This window comes from Pseudonaja textilis, chromosome 1 (genome assembly GCF_049901715.1).
Source record: "Pseudonaja textilis isolate UNSWEBS1 chromosome 1, rPseTex1.2, whole genome shotgun sequence".
NCBI lineage: Eukaryota > Metazoa > Chordata > Lepidosauria > Squamata > Elapidae > Pseudonaja > Pseudonaja textilis.
This window is the reverse complement of record NC_141990.1, coordinates 93,831,330-93,843,702: the sequence shown is the minus strand read 5'-3', so window position 1 is coordinate 93,843,702 and position 12,373 is coordinate 93,831,330. Positions and strand designations below refer to the sequence as shown.

General features: G+C 36.4%; 1 protein-coding gene across 28 annotated transcripts in view; it reads right to left on the bottom strand.

Moving 5' to 3' along the window:
- The window catches only part of TRDN (triadin), a 239,662-nt gene that overhangs the window by 30,580 nt on the left and 196,709 nt on the right, over positions 1-12,373 (bottom strand). For 27 of the 28 annotated variants that reach the window (XM_087941756.1, XM_087941764.1, XM_087941813.1 and 24 more), the window contains 4 exons: positions 10,465-10,503; positions 4,378-4,428; positions 4,060-4,107; positions 1,800-1,850 (listed from right to left, as the gene is read on the bottom strand). In XM_087941756.1, the coding sequence (XP_087797882.1) occupies positions 1,800-1,850; positions 4,060-4,107; positions 4,378-4,428; positions 10,465-10,503 (189 nt within the window). The remainder of the gene's footprint in view (positions 1-1,799; positions 1,851-4,059; positions 4,108-4,377; positions 4,429-10,464; positions 10,504-12,373) is intronic. The other variant, XM_087941823.1, reaches the window with a different exon arrangement.

Sequence of the window (12,373 nt, the reverse complement as noted above, 5' to 3'; positions counted from 1 at the left end):
GGAGAGGAGAGGAGAGAAGAGAAGAGAAGAGAAGAGAAGAGAAGAGAAGAGAAGAGAAGAGAAGAGAAGAGAAGAGAAGAGAAGAGAAGAGAAGAGAACCTTTATTGTCATTTTTTACTGTGGGCATACTGGCACCCATTAAAAATGAAATATAACAACTTTCCATTATATCCCACTTTCCATTAACAAAGAATCCTCCCAATATCTAACAAATATTACTTGCTGGTGATGAAAGCAATAAAACTAGGATTGGCAAGAGGGGGCTTTCTTATTTTATTCTTCTGAGGCAGAAAGTAAAAGCAGAAGTAGGGTGTCAGAGGCAAAATCAAGAATTGGCAAGAGAATATTACTGCTAGTTTATGCAACAATAGGCTTCCGTGTCTTTGGCTTTGATCTTTGAATTACATCCAGGCCAAGCAAGAGATGGAGGGGGGAAAAAACCACCTTCCTCCTCTCCTGTCATATTGTACTAACTACAAACAAAAACTAGACAACCTATGATCCATTGGGCCATAATTTCAGATATATTTCCTTACCTAAAACCAATAAACAGAATTGCCATAGGTGGGACAAAAAAAAGTAATGGGAATCAGACTTCCTGCTTCCCCACTGATGTTGCTTGTTAATAATTTTTATTAAACTAATACATGCTTTTTCTTCTTTTTATTTATTCTGTTATCTCCACAGGTAATTAAGTGGTCATCTTGCAGATAAAATTTAACATTTTAAAGGGATGCATGATGTGATGTTCTATGTACCATATTGATGATCCTGAATGCAAAAAAGACATACCACTTCAATCATGTAAAACCTTAATTCTCAATAGGAATGTCAAAATGAAATTTTGTTATTGTTCAATGGAGTAAATATCAAAGAAAATGTGATTTACTTGACTGAGGTTGTTGGAGGTTTTTTCTGTGACTTTTCTCAAACTTTCTGTCATAGGAGTTATGTGTCATGCCACTTACTATTATGAAAAAAAGAAAGACTAGCAAAGCCTCAAGCTGTACAGATTCTTACAACCCATTTAGACATAGTGGTTATACTTTTTTTTTTTTTGGACAAAACATCATTGTCCTGACATGCACACTAAGAATCAAGGTCATGTTTGCTCTAAAGAATTTGTATTTTATCAATTTGTATTATTTAAAGTGCAGCACATAAAATAATAGGCAGCTTAATTGAATTTTTAATCCAACCTTACACGCATCACTAAACAATAGCCAAAAAAATTGCACACATATAACACAACTGATTTTTTTTTAACATCTGTGGCTCAGCCATCTCTCCCCTTCCCCCAAATCACAGAAACTACATAAATTGAACATATAATCATAGGCATGAGAGCTTGTTTCTCTGATATTTGGAACAATAGATACAAATAACCTTGTATTCAGCTACAGATACAAGTTAATTTCACTCATCCATATTTCACTCATTAATTTCACTAATGCCCTTTCTCAGATAACTAGACGAATTTTCATTGGTCATGGTGACCCCAAACTTATACAAACACTGCATAGAAGAAGCTAGCTATTTTTTCCCCAGATCCAATTTTCAGTAGAGCTTCAGAGGGTACAAAACATGAGTTTACTTTGACATGGTTTTTAGCCAGCCTCTGAGATTGGATTATGTAAGTTTAGGTGGTATTATAACCATAAACTATGAACAAAATCTTGTTTGCATTTCTTCACCAGTCATTTAATTTTTTTCTGAGGGGGGAATGTCTCCTTTAATATGAAGAGAAGGAAAGCAAATACAAGAATTTGATATTTTGATTAATATAATAATATACTTACCTTTCTTTTTCTCAGCAATGGGAAGCTTTGCATCATTTGATTTTGCTGCCTCTGAAAAATATAATTTTCTTAGCTTGCAAAGTGCAAATTTAAGCATATCTTTCATTGCGTTAAGTACAAATGCGTCACTCCCCATTTTAAAAGATATAATCACAATATTTTTGCACTAGTAACAAGGGTTAGCATGTGTGCTGAATCAGGAATTAAACAAACCAGAAAGTTAAGATGAATAAAGCAATATAATATTATGAATGTTTTTCATTATAGACTTACTGGAAGATTATTATTATCAAAGTTCATAGCTTTGCAGATATTTAGCATTAAAAAAGCTGGATGCTCTCTTTATCATAAAATCACAGTTCATTGCAACTGTTAGAAGTATAATTCAGCCTATTTAAAAAGATTCCATGATTTTACTGCTATGCTTTTGAATTGTGAAAATGAAATCCAGTATCTATGTACTACTAAAACACTTGTTTATATAGCCGTTAACTGGCAAAATAGTACATCATAGGGCAATAGTTTTTGAACAAAGGTACCTGAAATGAGCAAACATACAAAATGTGTCCAAAATCCAGGACTCATGATTCCCCAAGGAATAAAATTTGGAAAAGTTATGTCTGCTTCAGCTGCCAGGAAAGGAAGGAAGAGTTCTAATGCTCCCTGGCAGCTTCCCACAAGGAAACTCTGACAGGAAATTGAAAGTTGCTCCTGCTCCCACTGCTTTTTGGCTTACCGGTGGTCATTCTGTTCCTCTGTTCAGATTTTTAAAAAAACCTCTGAAACGATAATCCATTGGGGCAAGGATTGTCTAATATATATATATATATACAGAAGCCTGATGATGGCAGATGAGATTCTGCTGAAATGTCACTACTACTTTAAAAGCACAGCTACTATGACGTGGGAAAATACCCGAGCAAAGCCGAATGCCATACATGTAAGTACCTGCGAAAACTTAAGAAAACAAATATATATATGTATATATATATATGTATATAGATGTGGTAGGTGACTGGGACTGAAAATCAATGGTGCATATGGGTAGATACTCCATCATGATTTCTATCTTGTTATATATTGTGCCATCCCACAATTGTCTTCAGTGTTATTGACCTTACAACACTAAGAATAAGAAAGGAGGAGGAAGATAGAAGAAAATGTTACAGTAGTTCTAGGGGAAATGGGAGGCACTTAATTAAAAAAGAAAAGAAAGAAAGAAAGAAAGAAAGAAAGAAAGAAAGAAAGAAAGAAGGAAGGAAGGAAGGAAGGAAGGAAGGAAGGAAGGAAGGAAGGAAGGAAGGAAGGAAGGAAGGAAGGAAGGAAATTTCACCTTCTCTGACTTCACTTGAGCCAATGAAGGGAAAATTTCCTTCATCAGCTCAGTTCTCCTGGCATTGAGCCAGGATATTACACGAGTTTTGTTTTGTAATGGATTGTGGTTAGGCTTGAGTACCCTTCAATGTTACTGCCTTTTTATTTTTACTTGGTTTCTTTTTGTTTCTTGGTTTTACTTTTGTTACTTTTTGTTTTACTTGGTTTCTTTTTTGTTTTAATTCTAAGTTAGCCAAGCAGAATCACAATTTGCAAGGTGCGTGGCCATATAAATAGATTAATCAATTTATCAAACATGTAAAATATGGAACTGCTAATTAGATATTGATCAGAGAGCAATTAAGAGAGTAATGCAAACGTTCTCACCAAAGCCACCCCAAATAACCTATTTTTCCAGCTGAAAACCTGCTTCAGACCTACTACTACTGAAGCAAGGTTGAAAGTAAATCAACCAAGCTACCAATAGAAATCATAAGAAGATGGGTTTGGAGCATGGGTGGTATTCAGCAGATTCTGACCAGTTCTGGAGAACCGGTAGCAGAAATTTTGAGTACTTGGGAGGACCAGCAAATACCACCTCTGACTGGAGATTTTACAGTATCCTTCCCCTGCCACCAAGCCATGCCCACAGAACTGGTAGTAAAAAAATTAGAATCCCACCACTTTGGAGGTGTTCAGAAACTGCTCAGAGTGCTACAAACCCAGTATGTGGAAGAGCATTAGATGAAAGTGAGCTAAAGTTAACACCAAAAAAGAGAATAATGGTAAATTAAGGACCTTCTTTCGTTCACTGGCAACACTGAGCTCCATTATATGTAATGTTCCTCATATAACTATCTTAAATCAATTTAGCATCAACAAAAACATTCTGAAATCCTAAAATGGCCCTAGTTTAAAAAAAAAAGATCTTAGAAATAATATTTACCTTTTCCTTTGACAGCAATAGGAGGCTTCACTTTTTCTTTTGAGATATCTATGGAAATATTCATTAATTCATTTGTTTTGTTTTGCATTTTTTCTTTTTTAAAAAAACCCACATTTCTGGGTGCTTTTAAACCTTCATTTGATGTAATAAGACTATATACAGCTAGATCAAAAATAAAACCAATCATTATTATTTCCTTCCACAATTTTTACCACTTTCTTTGTTAATTCTATGGGCTCAAAGAGAATTTCTTCACCATTTTTGCAGTCTGAAAATAAACTTTAAAAGTCTTAAAACTTTAAAAATATATGTCTTTACCCTTTTTCTTCTGGGTTTCCATGGTCTTCATTGATTTTTCTTTCTCAGGCTCTGTGTAAAAGCACAGTGAGCAAACATTACTCACATCTAGCAATTAATAATCCCAAACTGAAGCTGCATCAAAATAACATGTAGTTTTGTAGCTGAATTTTGAGTTGGATATACTGCAAATTCTTTTCATGCTAGCAGTAGTAAGTATCAATACCATGTTTCTTACAAAATAAGTCCAGGCCTTTTTTTTTTTTTTTGACCCCCGAAAAAACAGCTAGGCCATCTTTTCAGGGGTGACTTAATTTCCTCCCCCACCTAGAGTGGCCCATACGCACGTACCTCACCGCGAGGCTGCTTCTATTGGCTGACGAAAGCTCCCCGAAGGCAGAGTCCCCAGCCGCGTTAGGGCATGGCATGGCTGCCCGTGTCCCCTCGCCTTTAGGCAGACTCTTTCAGGTGATGGAAGCTCCCCAAGTGCTGTCACCAGTCACTTCGATCGGCTGGTAGAAGCAGCCTCGGGCGAGCGCACACACACACTCCCCTCACCGCGAGACCACTTCTATCAACCAACAAAGCTCCCCAAAGGCAGAGTCCCCAGCCACATCAGGGCGTGGCGTGGCTGCCCGTGGCCCCTCACCTTTAGGCAGTCTCTTTCAGGCGATGGAAGCTCCCCAAGTGCAATCACCAGCCACTTTGATCGGCCAGTAAAAGCGGCCTCGCGGCAAGGGGAGTGTGTGTGTGCACTTGCCCCAAGGCTGCTTCTACCGGCCAATAAAAGTGGCTAGTGACTCCACTTGGGGAGCTTCCATCGCATGAAAGAGACTGCCTAAAGGTGAGGGGACACGGGCAGCCATGCCACGCCCTGAAGTGGCTGGGGACTCTGCCTTCAAGGGAGCTTTTGTCAGCTGATAGAAGCAGCCTCGCGGTGAGGGGAGTGTGTGTGTGTGCTTTCCCCGAGGCCACTTCTACCGGCCGATTGAAGTGGCTGGTGATTGCATTTGGGGAGCTTCCATCGCCTGAAAGAGACTGCCTAAAGGTGAGGGGACATGGGCAGCCATGCCATGCCCTGAAGCGTTTGGGGACTCTGCCTTCAGGGAGCTTCTATCAGCTGATGTTCTATTGGTAGGTCGGGGTATTCTAGCCTAGGCGACCTGCAGGGCACTCCTAAAGGCAAGTTTTCTCCCCCCCCCGCCCTTCCCCCCATTTCTCTTCACCTCATGTAGTTCTAACGAACAATGCGAGAAATGGCGGGGAAACGCATGGTTTAAATAGGCCTAAATTTTGTGGGGTGGGGCTTAATTTCACCTCGTGCCTAGAAATCATGCTGGACCTTCCTATTGGTGCAGGCCGTATTGTTGGAGAAACACGGTAGTTAAAATCATGAGTGGAATCGAACTTTTTTCAAGCAGGGATTGGAAAAGAACTGCACTTATTCGACTCTTTTCATGATCACAGCACATTTCCTTTGACTGAAATGTATTCCGTTCATAAAGAACATTAGATGCTTCTGCATGTAAGCATCAAATTAATCCCAACCTTATAGCTTGATTATCTAAAGATTTTTGCTACTATACAAACAACAGGTGACCAATCAGGCTGAATGTCAATAATGGATGGTGTTGCCTTTTGACCTTTCAGATTCCAGAATTAGTAATGCTTTGACAGAAGTACAGGGGGCAGAAATAGATGGACAGAAATAAATGGGGAATGATGTCTTGAAAGTCTCCCGGTCATTTCAGATCTTCTTGTATCTCACTCAACTGGAATGAAAGAAGATTGTAGCTTGCAGCAATCCTAATTGCATTCAATTATAATTTTCCTGACTGGATGTGGCATTTTAAATGCAAGACTTTTAAAAGTCACGGAAAAGTATAACACCAAGCAATGAGTTGTGGAACCTATTTGCTAAGACAAGTCTCTGTGGGTACTAGATACTCAAATAATTTCCTACTTGCCTGACAATGTCTTGATATATGAATATACAAGGATGGTTATACTTTGTCAGATCATAAATTCTTTTACTTAATTAGAAGCTGCATGTTTCATACTAGCTTCCAGTTGCTTTATTTAAGATTTCATTTATTTAACAGCAATTATAATCTATTCCTACTCTAAAAGAATTCTGGGTGGGTAATAACAACATACAAATCAGATTAAAATATAAGGAACAATCTCAAACCACAAAACAACAATATACATGATTGCTGTTGCCAAAAATTGTTGTAATACCAAGGAGGATTTGTCCTCTCTTTCTTTCTTGTGTAAAATAGCTTCCCTTTTGTCATTCCTGTGCATGGCATAGCAAAGTAAAAATTTAGATTTCGAAAAGTAAGTTCACTTTCACTTTCTCTACCAGTTTGCTCCTCATAATCCTCATGCAGGTAAGCTCAAGAGTTAATTTTTTTAAATCTCAAAACTACTTTGCCAAGGCCAGCCATTGAGTAGCAAGAATGTGATGAGTGAACTGACATTGATAACTTTTAGGCAAGAAAAGATAAACAGCTATTGTGGTTTATTAGAAGTATGAACTGCAAGAGGTATAAGGTAGCTAGATATAAGCTACCTTGAGAGGAGCTTTATTATACGCCTGTTCAGGAACACTGTTATCATCAGCTGGGACCATGATCACCTTTGTGAAGGATAAGGGGCTTCCAAATGCCAAGGGGATGTGAAATTCTATTTATATTCCTCTATAGGTAGTCCTTGACTTATGACTGTAATTGAGCCTAGAATTATGGTTGTAATTCACTGAGACTGTAAGTTAAGGAATTACGTGACCATATTTTTTGCAGCATTCGATACGTGAACACCAGTGGTGGGATTCAAATTTTTTATTACTGGTTCTGTGGGCATGGCTTGGTGGGCATGGTAGGAGTGGGATACTGTAAAATCTCCAGTCAGAGGTGATACTTGCTGGTTCTCCGAACTACTCAAAATTTCCACTACCGGTTCTCCAGAACTGGTCCGAACCTGCTTAATACCACCTCTGGTGAACACCATAGTCATTGAAAAAAATCCATTTTCCCCAATGGGCACTTTTTGGCAGAAACTGAAAATAAGTGCCAGAAACTGAAAATAAGTGCCAGAAACCAGGGGGAAAAAACATTACAAATCATGATTAGATGACCATAGGACACTGCAAATGGCTGTAGAGGGGAGAGGATTACCAATGCCCAAAATGAAATCACGTGACTGTGACATGTGCATGCAGAGCCACTGTAACTTCAAATCACATTATAAATAGCTCTGGAGGGGTCTAGCACAGGGGTCTCCAACCTTGGCAGCTTTAAGACTTGTGGACTTCAACTCTCTCTGGGAGTTGAAGTCCACAAGTCTTAAAGTTGCCAAGTTTGGAGACCCCTGGTCTAGCATAACTTTGAACAGTCATTAAGCAACCAGTTATACTTCAAGAACTACCTGTATTGAATGTTGCAGAATCTCCTTTCATTGTCCCACCTGTAAATGTGTCCCATCTATGTTATAGTTTGCAGTTGAAATAATTATTTTGCTTTGCTTTCTTCAGTGAATCTGTTTCACTTCACTTTCACATTGTGCGCATGCTGCATACAAATCCCAAAATCTCTTGCCAGCATTTTACTACAGCGAAACAATAGATTGCAGGTAGTCCTTGACTTATGCCCACAATTGAGCCCAAACTTTGTGTAGCTAAGCAAGACATTTGTTAAGTGAGTTTTTTCCCCATTTTATTACTTTTCTTGCCACCTTTGTTAAGTGAATCGTTGCCGTTGCTAAGTTAGTAACACAGTTGGTAAGTGAATGTGGCTTTCCCATTGTCTTGTTAGATGGTCATAAAAGGGGATCAGCTGACCCTAAGACAACAGTAACTGTCATAAGTATGAGTCAGCTGCCAAGCATCTTGACTTTTGATCACATGACCATGGGGGTGATGCTATGGTCCTAAGTGTGAAAAACAGTCATAAGTCACTTTTTTTCACTGCTGTTGTCACTTTGAACTGTTTGAACTTTGAACTAAATGAACTCTTGTAAGTCCATTTGTACTTGTACTCATTTTGTAATGTAATTTATTATGTTTGTAGTTTCCTTTTTATGCCAACAATCATCTTCTCAATGCCACACACGATATTAGGGCCTAAAATAACACTTTCCCTTATCATCCTGGCAATAGTATGAAGAGTCCCATCAGCCAAATCCTATTCATGTTTACCCACACAAGGAGCCCCGTTGCATTCTTAGATGCTGACTTCCGGTTAAGGCTGGAATTCTGACAAAACTGATTGCCAAGTAAGCTTTATCGTACTTAATGGATCTGACACATTTACAATGCATAGGAAAGCAAGATGCATACATTGCAAAATAAAGCCTTTGACAATACCCAGCCAGATGCCACACAATTGTTCCCTATCGACTTAATATTTAAATGAGAAAGAAAAGGAGAAGATTGGGTATTTAATGGATATGTATAAATGATTTTATCCTTTGTCGTTATGAACCCCTGAAGGCATTTCAGTCTCATTTCACATATGCTTATTTTCCTGCTGTCTGCATTCATGTAATATTCAATATTAACCTTGCAGTTAAATATTTCAAGACTAGACACATATTTATTCCAGTTTAATTGTTTGTATATACCGTGTTTCTCATATAATAAGGCTGGGTCTTATTTTTTTTTGAGCCCCGAAAAAATGGCTAGGCCGTCTTTTCGGGGATGACTTAATTCCCCCCCTTGCATCTTCGGGTGGGTGGCGACGGCTTGGATGTTGACCTCGGTGTTGGGGGGCACTTCATATCAGGGTCAACGCAGGCAGCACCATATCTGGGTGTGCAACAAAAGTACTTCCTAATGGCAAGCCCCCCCACCATTCCCCCCATTTCACATGTTTTAATATAGGCCTTAATTTGGGGGGAGGGGCTTAATTTCATTTCATGCCTATAAAACATGCTGGGACTTCCTATTGGGGGAGGCCATATTGTTGGAGAAACAGAGTAATCAAAATCAGGAAGAACTTGGCAGTTTTATCATACTTATATTTTAATTTCAAGTTTGCTTTCAGCTGCTTATTTATAGTCTTCCCTTTTTAAAGGTGCATCATAATTTGTTTCTTTTTCTTTCATGTGTTCTACAAAATGCATACCAGGGTTGTGTTAATTTTCATGCACGTACAAATTACAAATGGTTGAAAATTTGTGTAAGCATATATTATATTATAATTTCGCTGTTTTATTTTGCAAATATACAATTATATTAAGTTGTGGAACCATTTTGAGAAGGTATATCCCTTGAAAGAAGTATACAAATATTTTAAATTCTGGTTTTACATGATAATAGTCTAAGAGTTAATTGCTTGTGATGAATATTGCAAGATGGAAAGGAGAAGGATAATACAACACAGGTGTTTACAATACAGAAAATTGTTGCAACATTATTTGCAGCTCATCCATGTGTGAATTCATAAGGCTACATGGAAAACTCCTTTATAAGACTTATATTTTCCAAAAGCTCCAATGTTCTCTGTTTTTTGGATATGATATTTGCTTTGTATTCAGTATTATAATTAATATTACTACATGCTGAATGCTATAGAATAGTTGGAAGTAATAATAATATTTTGTACTGTTATTTATGCATTTCCAAAATTTAAGCGTATATGTGATCATATTTTTATAACTGAAATGGAAAAATTTCTTTTTAATCCAGAAAATGAAAAGTACAGCACCACTAATATAAAATAAATACTTACAAATAATGAATATATCAACACATTAATAAATCTGTGACCAGGACTAATATTTTCTGCTGTACAAAGAATTATGCAGTCACTGCTAGGCTGTGGAAATTATAACTGAGCTCAAAATAATAGAACAGTAAAATTCAATAATATTGACATTGTGCAATCTAAAATATGATTAATTGTGCCCACACCTATCATTTCTACTTTTTTTAATGTCCACTTAAGAAGCATAGTGGATTATTTTTTTAAAAAAAATGAATTACTTTTACTCTTAATGAAGACTTGAAATGATCTTGTAATACTTTAAAATAATGAAAACAAAAAGAAATATTATTCATCGAAAAGCTGTCAGGTAATTTATCATATCCACAAAAGATATACATACTGTGACACACTTTACTTGATTCTTTAGAGTCTGATTTATCTGCAGAAGAAGAAATGAGAAAAATAATAAATCCCTTATTTCCTCATATAGTAGCTAAGACTATATGATTAATAGGAAACTGTATGAAGAAATGCATTTATTGGAATCAAGGGGTAAAATTCATCAGATTAAAAGTCTATTTGCACATGCAAAAAAAAAAAAAAAAAGGTCCAGAGTGGCATCTCACTCACAAATAGCAAAAATCCATGGAGATTTCTTTCTTAGCCAACTTTTGAAAAGGCTTCCGAATCAGTGGAACTCATAACAAAACAGCAATTTTCGACTTATTTCATTACATTGAAAAGATGAATGAAGTGCCTGATCGCTTCTTAACATTATCCAAGGACGCATCCCTTGAAATGGAAAGCAGCCAAAATCTCCTATTCTCCTATTATTTTGTTTCTATTATTAATGCTTCAGAAAACCAACTTCAAAATGAGCTTTTGATTAAAAGCTTTCACTGAGCTTTTGATTAAAGAAGAACCAATTACAAGATGTTTTTGAAACTATGAGTTTAGGCTTGAGGATACTACTCATGTTTCCCAAGAATGCTTGTTGACCAAAGATAGAGGGAAGAAGACCAGGGAGAGATGAAATTGTCAAAAATGTGCATTTTCCCATCTTAATTTAAATACCTTTGTGTAATTATTTACACTTTAAATTAGGTCAGAATGAATTTTGGTATGCATATTCTTTGCTTTTCCCCTAACATACATATTCTAGTAAACATTTTTCTCTAATATTCACATCTTAAATCCATGTTTCTCAACCTTGGCAGCTTTGAGATGTGTGCATTTCCCCAGTCAACATGCTGGGAGTTGAAGTCTGAACATCTAAAAGTTGTCAAGCTTGAGAAACACTGCCTTAAGTACTTAGAAGTTTAAAAAATCAATCATTTCTAAGTGTTCAGCTTAAACATCTAAAGAGTCAGCTGATTTTGGACATAGGCACAGATATGTTTGCCTACATGTTTATGTGTGAAGCTATTGGTGTAGTCACTAAAGCCACTTTCGAAAGAGATACTATAATATCACATTATTCTTCTATATTTAAAATCTAATATCTTCTGGATGATAGCAAAAGAACTTTAATGATGCCTTCTAAGCTTGTCATTATCATTCCATTAAATATTTGAAATGATGCCTTTTTAAAGGTAAGGGAAATATTGTGCAAATTATAATCATGTCATGAATAACTACATCAAAGATGTTGAAATTCTTATTTTTAACTCTCTCATATGTTTATGTCTCTGTGTTTTTTAGTTTGCATTATTTGGAATAAATATTTATACAGAGTTAACTTTAATATTAACTTTATATATTTCTATAAAATCCAATCAAATTTATTATAGGCCCAAGGCCAGATAGAAACAAAATATCTCATAATAGAAGCATTACATCTTTCCATATATCAGTATAACAGAAAAAATAAGTATAACAGAATCAAAAAATAATGAAGAATTGGGAAAATAGAAGAATTATTTTTTAGCTCCTGTCCAACAAAAATTAAAGAGAAATCACATGAAATTTCTTCAAGGTAAGATATAAGCTAGAGTCTTTATACAGGGAACAATATAGTGTCATATGGTTTAGAGCTTTTATTGCTTCATCTCTACATGAACATATCTGAAGATACATAGGAGCGCTCTTAAAACGTTCAAAAAGCACTGCTGGGATCTAATCAATTGAAATTTTGAAACTGGAATAAGTAATTAAATAGGAGTCTGGAATAAATCTTTCTGGAAGCAAATGATAAATATTAGGGTGTGACATCTTACTTAAATTTGTTTGGAGATTTATATCCCAACATTCATTGCTTAAGGATATTTGTAGCATTATCAAAACCTAAGGAGCACAGATTTTCCATAGAA